This window comes from Alosa alosa, chromosome 9 (assembly GCF_017589495.1).
Source record: "Alosa alosa isolate M-15738 ecotype Scorff River chromosome 9, AALO_Geno_1.1, whole genome shotgun sequence".
NCBI classification, from domain to species: domain Eukaryota; kingdom Metazoa; phylum Chordata; class Actinopteri; order Clupeiformes; family Clupeidae; genus Alosa; species Alosa alosa.
In genome coordinates, this window is record NC_063197.1 from 10,010,633 (window position 1) to 10,029,021 (window position 18,389).

General features: G+C 40.5%; 1 protein-coding gene across 35 annotated transcripts in view; it reads right to left on the minus strand.

Annotated features, from left to right (window-relative positions):
• adgrl2a (adhesion G protein-coupled receptor L2a) overlaps positions 1 to 18,389 on the minus strand; it is an 81,982-nt gene that overhangs the window by 34,908 nt on the left and 28,685 nt on the right. For all 35 annotated transcript variants that reach the window (XR_007194520.1, XM_048251770.1, XM_048251774.1 and 32 more), the window contains exons 3-4: positions 8,980 to 9,193; positions 6,109 to 6,218 (exon numbers count right to left, since the gene is read on the minus strand). Coding sequence is in view for 34 of the 35 variants with exons in the window: in XM_048251770.1 (XP_048107727.1) it covers positions 6,109 to 6,218; positions 8,980 to 9,193 (324 nt within the window). In the remaining variant the exon portion in view is untranslated. The remainder of the gene's footprint in view (positions 1 to 6,108; positions 6,219 to 8,979; positions 9,194 to 18,389) is intronic.

Here is an 18,389-nt window from a genome sequence, read left to right on the forward strand (position 1 = left end):
AGAAGAATAGCTAGTTTAGTGTGGAGGAGAAAAAGGCAAATGAACATCAGGCAAAGGTGACACAGACACAAAAGGAAAAAGGTGGAGGGAGAGAGAGAGAGAGAGAGAGAGAGAGAGAGAGAGAGAGAGAGAGAGGTTAGTTAATCTTCACTCCATTCAGACGCCAATCTAAAACCAATGGATGCTTAACAGTGAAACGTCATAAAATAAAGGCAAGGCAAATTGTTAGTGTTTACATTACAAATATATGTAAGACAGACATAACAATCTAGACCCCAGAGAATATAAGGTAGCTCAACTAATGTTCACTACTGAACAGATACCAAACAAATTCACTATAATTTATCAAGCTAAGTCATTGTCATGAGTCAAGATCCAAAATTAAAAAGTATAGTTTGATCTTTTTTTTTTTAAATCAGGCTTTGAAAACATAACATATTGTATTTGTTAAAAATAAAACATACTGTATTGGTGGATAGCATTAAACATGAACATAAATCTGAATGTGTTTGTGAATTAAACTCACTTATTCAAATGATTCAATCATCACAATGACTAGACTGCTATTATTTCACAGTTTAGTATTATAGATCTCATTTTTCCCCCTAATCAACAAAGCAATCATGCTTTTAATACAACCGCAGAGTCACACTGTGATGAAGTGTTTGAGAAAAAAATATGTTCACTAACATATCATGCCTCTATGCAAACATCACACAACTGTGGATAAGAAATAAACCAAGCAACAGCTGTTCACTCTAGTAAGGATATCAAATTTACATAAAACAGAAATCTAAGCTTTGGCTCACATACAAAAGGACCAAACGCACACTAAACGTGATTGTGTGCAGATTATATATAGATAACGGAACACGAGACAGAGACACTGTTCTCAGTTAGCATACACCTACTATTTGTGCAAGACAATGCCTTTAATACTGTATACATCAAACAAGGAGCCACGTTAAATTCCTAGGAAATCGTAAAAAGGCCAGTGAAGCAGGATTCAAAGAGAATGAGATAAACACCAGCATGGCAATCCATAACTTGGAGACTCTCTTCCTGGCACAAATGCAGGCCTTTTCACATCGAGGTTTTAAACCATGAAACACATCATGTTTGAAACATTTCATCTCAGATCTCTATGGCTTGACACACTATTTGTGGTAGTGGTGTGATATCTAGCTGCAGTATTCAGCAAGCATCACTGCAAGACATTTCACAGAGCCTCTCTGAGCCACTGAGCAAAACAGAAAAAACAAAAAAAAGAGCTGGCAAATGGGCCATTCTTTGGATTATGATTTACAATTACTGGAGAAAAAAAAAAAAAAAAAAAAAACCTGGACACCCTGTATATGGACACTTCACTTGAGAGCCAATTAAGTTTAGTGAAAAAGGCTATATGTGCTTGTGTACTCCATCATTTGTAGCCTACTTGCTAGCATATATGTTTCTAAACTGAACATTCACCCTACTCCATTTACTCAATTTTACCACTCAGTAACTGTCAAATGTGATGTTATGAAATTGCTGTTCTCTGCTTTGAATGAATGGAACGTTCACGTCAATGCAATATGTGCAGTGATTACTAGTGTTGAAGAATCTCAGCGGGATGTTCTGAGCGATCATCACCATTCATCATGAATCAGGGAATGCCTTTCATCCAATCAGAAATGAATCAATAGTTTGACCGGACCTAACTGTTGTATAAGCCTATACTAATAACATTCACTGACTAACTAAACAACATACTGTAGTTGTTACAATATGGGCAATGCTTTGCACTGAAGGTCCATTAATGCAACAATTAGTCGTGAAACTGCATTAAGAAAGCATAAGTAATGTTTAATACTGAAGCTCATGGTTTCATGTTCATCAATGAATTATGCTTTGCATTTAGAAACTCTCCATATCAATCATCATATTGCACAGAGGAGCCACGAACTTCAGTATTGCTGAACACTGAGTAATATTAATTGCTGTAGTCAATGCTATATTAAGGTTAACGACTGCATTTAATTCATCTTAATTAAGTGCACCCTGATGTAAAATTCTAACCATGATATGTAAAATCTGTTTTGATTCAAGAGCTGACATATCCTTCAAAGAGATATCTTCTGCATGATAGAGCAGTGTGTGTGTGTGTGTGTGTGTGTGTGTGTGTGTGTGTGTGTGTGTGTGCTGGTGCATGTGTAGAATGTGATGTAGATAGCATTTAGCAGCAATTGTGGCTTCCAACAAGGTCTGACACAGTGAAAACAATTGACAGAGCAAATTATCCATCGCTGCCAGCAGGGAATAAAATGGGTTAGTGTCTCTGAAAAGGAAAAGGAGGCAAAACAGCAGCCCTGGACAGATATGAGGAGAGAAAGCTTGTTATCTGGAAAAAGAGGGAGAAAAATCAACTGAAGTCATACATGGTGGAAAATGAGTCTGTCCTTCTGAAGCTGCTGGGGGAAAGAAAACACTAAAACATTTAGAAGAATGTAGGCAAGGACACCTGAGTGTAACCCCAGACTTGTAGCAGAGAGACAGGAACCTAAGGACCATATTCACAAAGTGGTGCTTTGGTGGGCATTGCCTCCCTTTATGTTTTTATGTGGTGTGTGTGTGTTTGTGTGTGTGTGTGTGTGTGTGTGTGTGTGTGTGTGTTGGGAGGGGGTCAAACCATAGGGTGTCTGTCAGTGTTGATTTGACATATTGCCATTTGACAATGAATTTGTAAGAAATATTCTTTATTTACTACCAGCAATGACTGAGAAGACACCTTTTAAAAAATGTATTTGCAACCTCTAAATGCTCAAGAAGCAGTTCCGAAGTGTGCTTTGCCATTTAAGTTGCTTCAGCTAATTATGTTTGTGTGCAACTTATTGTGACCTGGTGTGTGGCGGGCTGGTGAACATCCACAGAAAACTGCCACAGTGGTGAAACGGGTCTGTCCAAGGCCTTAGCGCTGTTTACTGCTACTGACAGGTGACTGAGATGTCTCCGGCTCGGCCCAATTATTTCCACCCTGAAATGTCTTGGCCGCTATCCAGTGGTCAGGTACTGAATGGCTGAACCCGTGTTGACGCACAATGCTGCTAAATGTATTTTTGGAGGCGTGATGGGGGCGTATGAATACCTCTGCTTCTCTCAAAATAACGGCAGCAATATTTTCATAAAAGCTATTCCTAATTATCTGCTAATATGACAGATGGTAGTGTCATATCTTCTTTAAAGGGTCTTTTTAAAGCAAGAACAGGAGTCAAATACCCCCAACATCTTAGAAATTTGCATTGAAATGTTTTGATTAATCTTGAGTCTGAATCTCATTATTAGAGCTATACAAGTTTATTTAGTTTCAGTTTTAGTAAAAGCTATATCTAGTTTATAATACTGTCTAGTTGCCATATGGCAGACAGACTATGTTGAAAGTTGAATATTAGAAAATTGACAGTGGATTAGAATTTTTTTTCTCAAACTCATACTGTAGCATCTTGCCAATTATTCGTAGGCACCAGGGACATCACTTAACACATATGGTTAGAGGGCTGACCCACACTCCCCTCACACACAACCCCGTGGATAAGATGCTAATGATCAATTTAAGATGAATAACATACTTCACATGCCACTGGTTAAACAAACAGCTACTTAGACAGGTTGGTACACAGCGGATCTCAGCAAGATGTGTATTAAGCATATGGACCTACTGACTTATCATCTTAAAGCAGGTGCTTACTTAAATATCCACTGCACATCAAAACATTAAACAACATTAAACTGAACACAACTATCCTGCATGATACTCTTTAGCACTGTTGCCTAACACACTTTGTTATTAATTATACTTCACATTATCAGATTAAACAGATGGTATGCTTAAGGAATGTGTTCGCAGTCCAGCTGCTTGTGTATTGGACTAGTCACTTGTAGGGTAATCTTACTCTCAAGGCTTTATGATTCAAATAGCTTTACTTTTCAGCTTTGTTTGATGCTACAAAGGCTTCAGGTAACAGACAAGCAATGTTGTAAAACCACAAAGCCATGTTGATGATTACTCTGTTAAATACCTACCAAATCCAGTGTATTTTGGTCTAAGGCAAATTGAACTTTTTTTGGTGTGAGTAAATGTCATTGTAAACATTTAAAACAAAATTGGGGAGATTATTTCCCCCCTAGAAATTTCCCCAAGTGGAAGTTTACAACATAATTTGCTTGGAGGCTTCTGAAAATTAATTTAAAATCATCTTTCCTTTCCTTTACCGTCCTTAATTCTTTTTGAGAACTCTTGTGGAACACTCAAGTACCAAGGTACTAAACTTATTTATTTTACTTCCTTTATCAACAGGGTGAAGCAAAGGTTTCCTGTGTATTAACCACATAGTGTATAAACCACAGGACAGTGTTTTATGCAAGTAAAAAAAAAACATATTTATACCATATTAACTGCCCCTGTGTATTAACCTCAGTAGCTGAAGAAATTTTGCAAAATCAATGTATAAACCTTGGCTAATAGTTGGTACGTATCGAAAGCATTGCTAATTGAATGTTAAATAATGGTGCCACATGCTAACATCTAGTTCAGTAGTTCTGTAGGAGTACCAGAGTGTGACTGTCAAGCTATCTGTGCCATTTGGTGCCATTACATGGGGCAACATGGAACACTTTATTTTTTTTTATCTTATATTATATTTATCTTATATACACTCTTCATTTGCATATGTCCTCTGTGCAAAATATCACTTGTCTCTCTGTGTAAAATATCACTTGTCACATGGCTTCATATTTCTGCGACAATTTAACAAACTGTTGGCTGCAGCGTCTGTTCACTGTTAGCGTACATGTGTGAGTTGAGGATTCAGGATTCATGTGACATTTTATTTCATGTGTTATTCTACTGATATCATACTGCAGTTAATGTCACCCAAGCACATATTTAATGGTCCCTTATTTTCTTCCACCACTGCACAGCAGTGTTTGTGTATTTCTATGTGCACACAGGAACATTCACTCATGAATGTGAGCGAAATGCTTGAGCAGGAGTGAGCGGTTTTGTCTCAGGAAGCACCTTTTTCTAATGCTTTGTGAATATGGCCCTTGATCACCTGACTCTTACATTTGTATGTTCTCATGCTTTGTTTCCCCTCAAGCTGCTGCACATACATAACCTCATATGTTACTCCTATGTATTCCACTGCGCATGTGTTAAATTGGCTTACATAAAACATGTGATACTTTCGGTGTCAAAAGCGGTACATGTTAAAGAAAAAAAATCTGTCAGAACCGTGGCTGGTTAAGTCACATTGGAATTTCTCCACCTTATACTAGTGATTAATCATAACACCACAATAAAAGGAGTCAATATGAATGTAAAATTGAAAAAAATAAAAAATAAAAAATAAAGAAAGAAAGAAACTCAAACCTGTTGTTAATGTTGACATACCTTATATCTAATGGGGCAAAAAAATATAACCTCTTCTATGCTTAATATACATCCTTGACAAAAATGTATCAGGCTGTACATTAAATAAAGTTTGGAGGGAATGTAACAGCTATCCATTGTCTCATTAGCCAAATTTAAGGCTATGGACATTTTTGGTGAAACATGTTTTACATATTTCAAAGCACTTTCTATCTGATGTAAGAAACAGTTAGGAGAAAATATTCTACAGCAATTTGCCTCTATTGTGCAATAAAAACATTAGCTAGGGCTACTAAACAAGATGCCTATTACACATCATTGAATTGAAGACTCTCTAATGATTATTTTGCCTAAACATAAATATTGAGTTAAGATTTTTTTACTGTAACTCAATATGTGGGGCCTCTAAATGAACAATGTTTAGAATTACAACTAAACTTTAACTTTCAACATACTGTACGTATACATAGTCTGGAAAATGTGGTAGTAAAACTGTGCTATCATCTTTTACAGTCCTGACTAGAATTGGCTTCTTCGCAGCATTTGTATATGAAAAATGAATGCATTTAGCTTGACCTTTTATGGTTCCTATATGTGCTAGAGCAAACTTATCCACTTAACCTGGATTATAGCATGTAACACGCTAACATAATAAAACTACATGTGCATCCATAGAGATGCGGGAGAATGCTCATACTTACTATAAGGAACACATTCGTACTGGACCTCAAGGTATTTGTAGGTCCCTGGACAAGGGTCAGGGAAGCTGTCCGCTCCTGTGAGGACGATGCACTGGGTTTTGTTGTTGCACCTAAACCAGGAAGAGGAGGACACGAGTTGTTTAGCCTACATGGAGAGATATAATGGGACTCGTTATCTATTTTGGGTAGATTTCAGTAAGAGTATATGATGTATTTTTAAGCCAAGTAGGCCCATGAGAAGCACCTAATCCTCCTGCCGGAGGTGGTCTGCTTCCAAATCAAAGCCTGTTTCAGTCTGACGTTAACACTCTTAAGGAGACAGGCGTGGAGAAGTGTTTTTCCTGATAATATGCTGCCGATAGCCAGCTCCTTAAGAAAATAAACACATAAAAGTTCATAAGGCACTTTTTTTGTCTACATTTACGGACCCCACCTGCCATCAACCCACCGTTTTATGACCAAATTGAAGGCAGTAGATAGTAGAAGCGTGATTTCTTTCTAGGCCATTTTAGTGAAATGAAAAAAGATAATGTCATCAGATGAAGGCATTTTGAGTCCAAATGGGCTTTAAGGAGTCCGCAACCCCATCACATGTGATACCATCTCATCACTCAACACCTTTGACAAACAGGCACTCTGAGATGGCTCAGCCTAGTCCCAGTCAGAATAAGCAAATGGAAAAATATGCTTCACACAGTGTAACCACAAGCACAACCACAAAGACTTTATTATTGCACCACCCCTATATATCTCAATTTAATTGTGAGGTATCAAGACATGGTGCCATCCAAATGATATAGAAATGAACAATTGGCAGCCTGTACATATAACAACACAAAGGAATTTGACAGGGTCAGCAATCATGCCTCTGTGCATTTGTGTGTTTTCTTTTGAATAATATATCTTTACAAAAGCCAGGGGCTTTATTAAAATCTTAAAGGACAGGGGAGTCGCGTTGGGAAATGGGGGTCACATGCAGTAGCACACGGACTAGGGGAAATTCACTTTGAGAGAGTTTCTACTTTGAATTTTAATCCAATTTGGGCCGATTGGCCTACGAATGACCCCGCCTGACTCAATTTCCATGCTGATGGGAATCAAGGCATCATCAAAGTCCAAATCAAATCATCTTGGGTGTCCCGTTGATCAAACGTGCCACTACAACACCAATTGGTACAATATACAGCAATCAGAATGCATAATTGTTGAATGGGTTTGCACGCTGGCAAATGTTTTCATGTATCCCACTGCCACACGACAGAGAATCGTTGCAAACTAGTTGCTTGGTGCAGGCGGTAAAAGAAACTGACAACTTGGATTGTGCAGTCACTGTCAACAGCCAGACAGACTAATTAACTTTGCCCGAACATCCCTTGATCGCTTATTGCTCTCATGTGCTCCGTCCAGACAAATCTGGACACGCAACAGGCAGAGCTCTAAGAACAGGGGTCTGCTTTTTTCTCTGCTTTGACATCCGAAGCCTTTCATATTGAAGAAACACATCCAAAACATATCATAAGCATTGGAAATCTATGACTGAATATGTGTGTGTGTGTGTGTGTGTGTGTGTGTGTGATGAAAATCCTACACAATTACAGAAATCTTATTTTTTTGCTGTGTGTGTGTGTGTGTGTGTGTGAAAGAGAGAAAGAGAGAAAGAGAGAAAGAGAGAGAGAGAGAGAGAGAGAGAGAGAGAGAGAGACAGAGAGAGATACTCTTACTGTATTGTGGCAAATAATACCATGTGCCATGTACTGCCGTTAATCAGGTTTATTTTGTTCCATTACTCCTTCATCTGACACACTGTAAATAGCCTCCAGCATCATTTGCAGATCAGGTGCAGGCCGATGGCATGAAGTGCTGAATCACTTCAGTGAACCACGCAGGCCTGCCACTGATAATGGTGGGATCGGAGAGGATTATTGTTAAATCAGATATTAGGAGCATCCATTTGAGGTTTGCTTAAGAAGCATGGTGATAAAAGTCGTTTTGTTTATAATTTTATCAACATTAATCATTTAAAGACAGGACACTCTTATTTGCATTTACATTCTATCCAAAGCAACTTAATATGTAAATTATATTACAGAGCCCTTATCCCCAGTGCAACTAGGGATTAAATGCCTTGCTCAAGGGCACAACAGTGGAAGCCAGGAGTTGAACCCACAACTTTTCAGGCTACTGCATGATAGCCCAGCTCCTTAACCACTACGCTACCAACACACCAACACACACACACACACACACACACACACACACACACACACACACACACACACACACACACACACACACACACACACACACACACACACACACACACACACACACACACCTCCACTGCCCTCTTTAGGTACTGCTTGAGGAACACTTCAAGCCCTTCCATCTACTCATTTAGCAGATGAGCACCTTGCTCTGCTTGATGATGTATGAGACTCCAGTGCAGCTGATTGGCTCCCATATCTCAGCCATGTCTGTTAGGACAGCAGTGGTGTTACGTCAGCGTGGTTATGAATGCTCTGCTTGTTTTTATTGTTGACCTGGCAAGTCTTTTATAATTGAATCATTGTTGATATTAGATAATAAATGTGCAACAATACCTGACCCAGGACCTTTTGGTACATATCAAAAGCAATCATAGACCACAGCTTTTTCATACCGAGACTCAAGTTGCATAAAAAATAAATAAATAACACCTAACATCCACACTTCACTCATATTTCCATGGTGTTTAGCAGACACTTTCAGTGAAAGCAAGTGTGAGTTCAACGAAGGTTTAGATTTCCCTTGTATGTCTTTTTTTTTTGGAATCAAACCAATGACCTCAGTGTGGCTGAATGTTTCAGCTGCAGAAACACAGGATTAAATTACCTCTGTGACATGATTTTGAAGGCATCTGGGAGGTAGCAGTTAATGTTCTCCATCTGAAAAGGGTCAGCATCACAGATCTTGTCGTCTGTTCGGCCGTAGTTTGCCTTTTCGATCATGATGACATCACTTCCTGGACAGCGGAGATCGATTGGGTAACCCTCACAGGACAACTCTCTTCTTACTAATCCGAATGGCAGTGCGGCTCGGCTGAAACCTGCAACAGACAAGAGAAGAGAAGAGAAGAGAAGAGAAGAGAAGAGAAGAGAAGAGAAGAGAAGAGAAGAAATATTTACTTCAGCACGAGGGAAACAAGACATCAAGAACAAAACAACAGTCTTCTCTGCTTGGGCAGAGAGAATGATGTGTGTGTAGATGTGGGTTAGTGTCTGTGTGTGTGTGTGTGTGTTGGGGGTTAGTAGGAAGGATTTGGGGTAAGGGAATTTACATGGTTTTATTTAGAACAGCCAATCTAAGGTTTCTTCATTTGAACATATTCAATTTCCTCTGAACTGGGTCTATCTTTTCTTTGCTTTTTCGTCATTGCAAGTGGCCTCTTGAGTAAATTAAAAATCAATTTACAACAACACAATAAATCAAGTCTGCTTCAGTACAACTGTTTTCAACCATTCCATTCTTATTGTTCTACATAGACATGAAAACAATAAGCCTAATGACAAAATCCTCTTCCATCAGAGAATGACCTTGCTGTTTTTTTTTTGTGTGTATGATTCTAATACCGAATGATTTTTGGCAGTAAACATTTTACAGGATGTTTTTGTTTTCTATCTGTAAACAAACAAGACAAATAAGCATCTGAAAGTCTGCAATTTAATCCACTTCAATCTTGACTGCTGAAGAAGAGACAAAAGCAGCACAGAAGGGAGAACGGGGGGGGGGGGTGAAAATCAATAATGTGCCTTTGAGCCTCACAAACGTGAAGACTGTCAAATAGTGGTGGTTAAAGGCAAAGAGACCAATTTCAGGTCATTATGCTCTCCATCAGCAGACGGCTATGCACATGCCTCTGTCCAACACTGGTCAAAACGATCAAACCCTAAAAGCAAACCAAGCCCCCTGTGCATTCCACGTGGCATCATTTGATTGCCAGGAAGCTATTTGCTTTGTTTAGTCAAAAGACAGCAAGCTGTGAAAGTCATTTGGGATAATGTGGGGCATGCATTCCTAAAATCATATAAACATTAACACCACCATTTTGTATGATCACAGGATGAACTCCTTTCAAACCGCATCCAGAACAATAGGACTGAAGATGACTTTTCCGTCCTAATGGCCTAAATTAGTTTGGATTTTCGTTTGACTCGATAAGAGGTCATATGAGCCCTCTATGGATCAATGAGGCTTTGCAGGGACGTCCAGTTGACTGGGCTGCATTCGTTTTCCTGCACTGCACTGGCCCACATTCCCGGCCTCATACGCGTGGCCCTGGCGTTTAACTCACTCCTATAGTTTCACTTCCAGCAAGCAGGCCAAGTCATGCCATGAAATCATTCATTTATGGTTTACAAATTAGCTCCTCCACGCAGTGATTCAGAAGGAGTTTTTGGCACATTTAAATCCTGCCCCTCTGCTCCAGAAAAGGAAACCAGAGGATGTTTGTGGGAACAAGAGAAGCCTCTCAATACGCCACGCTGAGTGAGTAGTTAGGAATGTTTCCCCCTCTTTTCCTGGGGAACAGCCTTTAAATGCACAACCATCCCCTTCTCCTCTTTTAGTAACAAACTAGCAATCAGACACTATTGCTTCCTAGCTAATAGTTTGGCAGTCCACTCCGTGTATTACGGGAGACAAAGCTGGTCAGAAAGCAACTTTCAAAAGGCTGTGAATTGATTGGGCCCGCGGCTGAACTACTTTCTCACCCCCATGTAGACGCGGGTGACTGACGAGAATATCTATGAGGGGAGGGCAATGCGCTGACAGGCCCACGGAACGCAAAAACAAGAGCCAACTCACAATGAGTCTGCACTCGTCAGGATTATAGTGGACCCTAATCTATGTTTACATTTAAATATATGGTCAAAATGGCCTGCAGTGCTGTGGTATTCTCAGATGTACTGGATACAGTCCAAGTGTATCCATATGTAGTTTCACTGCCTTCCTGCTATTTACCCGACTTATAGCAGTTACTGGTGACTATTACGGAACGATATTAAGAGCTTTTCCACTCTAACCAACTACGGCATTGTGAGGTGACTTAATGGTTATCAATATCTGTTAATAAATACATTTCAGTACATCCTCAAGAAAATATACAACAACTCTGAAGTAGGTAGTTGAGATGAGTCATGCCTCAACTTGGATAAATATACCCGTAATGATGAATGGTTCATTCATTTTCACGAGAGTATTTTCATGAAAATCGAAGAATCGCAAATTAAAAAAGGCAGACACATAAAATCAACTTCATCAATTTGCGCCAGGTGTGAGATGAAAGGAGGTTGTGTTTTTATTGGCTGGTTTCGTTTATACAGTGCATAAAGTTGAGGTGAAAAACGTGTGAATGTCTTCCCGCGCCTGGTTCTCTTGTGCAGCTGTTTGAGCTAAAGAGGCTGCAAGCTCCCGTACTATTCCTCTGACATTTCCAACAAGATGATTTCATTAGCAGGCAGAAGAGGACACATAAAAAAAAAACTGAAATATATTAAGACCTCAATAACATCAACCAAAAAACGTGTTCCTCACTAAAGTATGCAAAGCTGCCATGATGAGTTGTATTCCTCTATTTTAATAAAGCCTGCGCCTGCTTACGTTGAGAATCCCTCCAACACCCATAATTGACATGGCACGGAAGTCTGTCCAGTTCATTAAATTAATGTATGAGTACCTTACACCTATCGATGAATACTTCAAATCCATGAACACGCCATGTAGAAATTGCAGTGCAGCACTGAAAAGACTGAAATTCTAAAAACATCTGTTTTGAGTTACATTTGTGGCTTTTACAAATGACATTATGTTCTTTGTTGGGACAGAAAATTCAGCTCAGCACAATATAAAACCTAAGACATAGTTTAGAAAGACTTTGCCATTTAAAAAATAAATCTGAATACCCTCCAGAACTTTGATCAGTGTTGTTGCTTTTAGTTTCAGAGAGGAACAATAATCATAAAAAACTGTAATCTGCTCCATTTAAAGTGACCTAACTCTTAAGTCGCATTGTGATTAAATGGAATGCTCTGTCCCATTTCCATGGCAACATGTCCACTGCTGCCAAGATCAATGAGATCCCTTTTCCAGCTTTGTCGGCACCTCTGCTCCCCATCATGCATTCCAGTCACTCTCACACACACAGACACACACACATACACACACATACAAACACGAATGCAAACACACACACACATGCATGCACACGCACAAACACAAGCACACACATACACACACAAACACAAATGCAAACACAAACACACCCAAGCACACACATACACACACAAACACACACACACACACACACACTGTGGACTGAAATCAGCTGGTCAGAGCAGTGCCCTGCTGGCCTGCTCTCCATGCCTCTCCTGTCTCCATAACTACAGACGTCTGCACAGTCTCAGTGCAAAATACACTTGCACACGTTATCATCTGCTCAAAGGCAGTTCTATTGTTCATTGAAACACAGAATGAAAGGCAGTAGCCTACTAGCTAGTGTGTGTGTGTGTGTGTGCATGAGTATGTGTGCATGAGTATGTGTGTGTTTTATTGTTTGTGTGTGTGTGTTTTATTGTGTGCCTGTGTGTGTTGTGTGTGTGCATATGTAAATGTGTGTTCCCATGCATGGATAGACAGACCCACAGGCTCGCATGCTGACTGACATATATCACCTCTGGTATGACATTGCACTCCTGTGAGCCGAGGCGAGGTGACGAAGACATACTAATGCAATGACATATTGCAGTCTCTTTGGTCATATTATATTTTAATCTCCTCTACAAAGCAAATCAGCTGGAAAGTGACCATCTGCCAGGATATGAACATCACCGAGAAGTGGGTAATTAACAGAGGATCTCCCTTTTCTCTCTCTCACACACACACACACACACACACACACACACACACACACACACACACACACACACACACACACACACAGATAAGGATTGCAATCATCATCCCTGCGTAATCACCCTTAGTCAAAACATATCCCCCAAAGTTTTGTCCTAAATTTGTGATTTGGCATACAATTTAATCTGGTAGATTTGCTGCCAAATGTGCTCAGGAATGGTAGATTGTGGTTCATAATTCAGCCTCTGTGAGCCTCTTGGAGTATTTCCACTCTGCTCAGAACCCTCATAGCCAAACTATTACAGTAGCTAGGAATTCTGTTACTTCACACTTCCACACAAACATGGTCCTGAAGTCTCTCCCTTCCTGACACGACACTCTGAGATCAGCAGAGAGAGAGAGAGAGAGAGAGAGAGAGAGAGAGAGAGAGAGAGAGAGAGAGAGAGAAAAAAGAAAAAAGAATCGGGCCGCAGACAACGATGATGCCTGTCTTTGGCAGTTAATGCAACTTTGAGTCCGATCTGCCCTGACATCCGCTCCCATCTCCGCTGAATGAGCCTGCAACACTCCGCAGGCCGGCATTATTTCATTCTTTCCGTGGACGAAGGTCTTGCTGGGGATTTTGAGGGGGGGGGGGGGGGGGAGTCTGGCATATAGAATGAGTGGGGAACCACGGGCGCCACAGCTTGAGTCAGACAGGTTTTTCCTTCCCGATCCTCATCACGGGGCACAGGGGTCTGCAGAAGTCAGAGGAAATCTCATGTCAAGGCTTTCTGCTCCCGCTACGGTGGCCTCGACGCCATAATCCAGCAATATCCTTCACAAGAGCTCGTTGTCTCAAGAAGTCAGGTGTCACCGAGACGCCACGAGAGTAGGTGTGGGGGAACTCGAACCATGTGCCGAAGCATTCTCCTCACACGGAGAAATGTGAAGTAGGTGGGATTTGTCATGGGAAGTAAGAAATGTTTGCTGGAACTAAGTAATGTTTGCTGTTTATTTACTAATTGTTATAAATGTTATATATATATTATATATAAGTAAAACAAAGGTGCTTGACTGTGTTATTTACTTGATTAGTTAGTTAGTTAGTTAGTTAGTTAGTGAGTTAGTTAGTTACCGGTAGTTACACTTGATCCTTATCTTGAGAGGATTAAAAAGCTTGAGCGAGATGTCATTCAGGGTAAAATATAGAATCGAGTCTTAGTCTTTAGCATTTCTGAAGTCTGTGAGGAGAGGTATAAGGAAGGAGTAGAACTTCAACATCTAACACCATTTTTTATTAAAGTGAGACTCTGACAATATCTCTGGATAAAAAAAGGGCAATAAACAAACAAACACACACACACACACACACACACACACACACACACACACACACACACAAAACAGTGAATCCTAACATGCTTGTGAAAGAGAGGCCTCTGAATGCTTCCCTTCATGGTGTATTATCCCAACACACACACACACGCACACACACGCACACACACACACACACTCCTTTGCTCGCTCTGAGACTGCTCGGCACCAGGCGCCCCCACCTCATTTGTATTCCCCACCAGTGTTCGCCTCGCTTCATTTACATCTTTTTCTTCCATGGCAACAGCAGGTGGGCTATCGGGAGCATCTTTGATATAAGTACGGACCTCTAAAAAAAATACCTTGTCATTTAACACAGGGCAGACATCATAAAAAAACAGCCCCCCCCCCCCCGCTGCTTCCTGTTCGCTCGGCGAGGTGGGCTTTTTGAAGCAGATATTTTCGACTTGTTCGGCAGCGGTTTAGATTACATCTGCATGCCACGCCACCCACTCACCCACGGACTGGCTGAGGGAATGCGTCAATACGCAAAGACAAATAAGTGCTTTCACTGTACCGAACTGGCCTCCTCTGCCTGCTATATTAAGTACATGCTCGCTCTGGGAATATAATACATAACAATCAAATCAGTCACATGAAATATTGTACCAAACGCTTTGAAGCATTTTATAGAACACACACACACACACCCCACACACACACACACAATGCACACACACCTGTGCTTTTTCAGTGTCCTAACCATTGGCAAAGGCATGACTTAAATATACCAGGGGAGCCCCATGAGGCTAGGAGGAGTTATTATGGAATTCGGTTTTCAACGATCCTGTTCTTCAATTCTGCCAATTGCTCAGAAATATGCAAACAGAGAAAACATGTAAAGTCATTATGTGTTTTATTGTCCCAGAATCCCCTTTGCCAGTAAATCAGTAGTTGGCACCACATTCATAATTTACCCGAGAATCATTCACAAGTTATAATGATGGCAAAACAGCTCCCACTTATTTAAAATTCATACTTCTGCAGTCTGCAGGTTGGCATTCTGGATATTTATCACACTGTATTAGCTGATGTGAAAGAAATCTTCCTAATGCTTGGCAGAAAAAGCCCTCATCTTAGTCACAGAAATGAGTGTGAATATAGATGGCTTCAACTACACAACATCATTACAAGTGGCACTTTAATAACGTTATTGCATGTATTTAGATGTGCTCTTATATGTCATGCATACCCATATTTTGGTAGACTGATGACAATGAGACAGAGAAAACATGGGGTAATTGCTGTTGGCAGTTGTCATAAATGCTACAACACAGGGGATATTGCTGCAGTGAATCTCCAATAACTGCATTACACACTGCCTAGCTTCTATGCAACAAGAGGAGGATTACGGATATTTGGCTCAAGCAAAGTCTTTCATTCTTGCTTACTCTATATTCTATACTCGGGCATTCTATTAACTGGTGATTTAAAGTATTTTGTTGTACGCACATTTTGTGTGCTATTTCATGCTGTCGTTGTTGTCGTTTTCCTGAAATTAGGCACAGGGTACAACAACCCTCACCAGCGCCCCCAACCCCCCCCCCCACCACCACCAACCCCATCCCGCGTGCTTTCAAAATATTGAAGGCTCAAGGTCACTTGTCACAAGGTCATCCACTCACGGGATGTGACACTATTGTCATGGAGTGGAATACTCAATTCTGATTGGTCACTTGTTGGTCATTCAACAGTCGCCCTTTGTACGGGGGAAAGCTGTGATGTCCACACAGACAGACTGACCACAGGCACACACTAGTTGTGTTTGTGACACAGCTATGCATTTCTAAAGGACTAATGGTATAATTGGAAGTCCATACTGGGAGTAAAATCATTTCAGATGATTACAATATTCTGTGTTAAAAAATATTGATGTCTATGTTCAAAAAGCATGTGAGGCGCGCACTGATGTATATAGGATGGTGGGTTGTCATTATAGATGATGTGGTAGATATAGTATACAACTTGGTATACACCACGCTAAGCACTACTGTAGCTGGCTATGCCTATCCATACAATGACACAAAAAAGAAATTTCATGCATGGCAGCAAACCCTTCAGTCAGAGTTTGACCACATCTGAGAGCTGTATAAAGATTCAAACATATGGACTTGAAAAAAAAAACAAATATAAGTCAGAAAGAATCATGAAAGGCTGTGATTACTTTCACCAGAAACCGACATAACTAGTAACTCGCAGGCAGAAAGTAATGTCACTGGTCACTCACAAGCCCACTGCTCTGTGCATTTGTCCGCGTGAGAGACATGAGGTAAAAGCCCCATCAGGTGTGAGAGTGTCCACTGTAGGCACCAGCGTTTGGAATTAATCCGAAACAAAAACAGGATTGTCTAGACTAGACCGTGAGAAGTCCACAGAAGTAATACAGATAAACTGAAAAGTAATCCATCTACAAGCGAAGTGCAAAGCAGCGAACCTGGTGTGGTGTGGTGCCTCGTCTCGACTCAACTCTCTGATTTCACACGTGATTGATGAAGAAGACAGCAACCTGAATCAATTTTCAAATCAAAGAGAGAACTGTCCAGCGAGTGACTGACACTTGCGGGCCGTGCTACTGTACACTGGGACCAGGCCGTATTGATTTTCTTGCAAGACATTTCTGCGTGGGGGAAAATAACAAACGTGGGCCTGCTCTCATCATCGGCCTCCCGCAGGTCTTGTTTTCCACTGGCTCAAAGGCAGCACAAGTGTTTCTCTCTCTCTTTTTTTACATTCGTTTACCAAACACCACCATGCAAATCAGACATTTCAGCTTCAGCTCCAAGCTGTTGTTACAGCTCAATGATACCTCTCAGGATTATCAATTGTATTCTTGCTGCAAAACAATTAGATGTAAAATTTCATGAGAGTAATTCATGGCAAAATAATTTGGGAAAATTCATCCATTAGTAACAATAAGTGAAAAAGGAAGTGCTTGATTGAACAAGACTTCCAGTCTATGTAGCTCCCTTCACATGGGACTCATGACCATGTAATGGGGTGTTACTATGGAGAGCAACACAGTTCTTGAGACTGAACCCTCTGACCTCTATTAGCTGGTTTGTGTTCTGAATTCTATCCTTTGAATCTCTGCAGATTCTGAAAAAAAAAAACAAGTTGTATTTATGTTTTCATTCATGAGCAGGTTTGCTCTGCCTCCAGCATAGTTACGATATGACAATTATATACAGTTAATGTTTTCTGATGATCTTATAAACAGAGTCCATTCACACAACTGTAGAGAGAACATTTAACACATTAACCACATTGTAAGTAAGCTGTACAATAAAACTCTGTAGACTCTACTCATTGAAACAATGATGATTAAACAATGTGTCATGACACAATGCTATGACGCACAAAGCATGCTGAGAGCGAATTAGCTCAGGAGGCATGGTCAAAAACACTCATCCCTGAGGAGCATAATGTTGGCTGACACGGCCGATCAATTAATATTCTTTGGGCGGCTTCTCCTCAGATTAACAGTCTCTCATCCACGGGCAACAGAGACCTGGCTGTTCCCTGTCTGCAGAGCAATCATGTTCCATTCTCTGAGCTGATAATGCGACATAATGGATAACACAAACAGAGCGCAACACAATATAAACCTGACTGGCAGCTTCAACCCCACTAGTGGATGATGCCATCTCTCATTTGAACTCCATATTAGCATTCAAGTACTCCATGAGATGAGAGAGCATCTGTAAACTGATTCTGTCCTACACTTGCATTATGTATACTTTGTATAGACTGAGAAAACATTGCTTTAGAACAAACAGAAAAAAAGCTTGCCAAGAGTACGACTGATATTTTCTGTGTTCCCATGAGGTTATTCATAAGTGCTATTATGAAACGAAGCTTGTTATTCCAAACAGTCAAATACTCAGCATTGAGACCGAGCGCTGAGCTCTCTGTTCCTGTGTATTGGGCTGATGAGAAGTGTGGAAGTGGACTCTGCTGATTATTCTGTTTCAGATTTATGTCAAGCTTCTGCGTCAGCTCCCTGCCAATACGATTTTTTCATGATTGGTGACTGTATT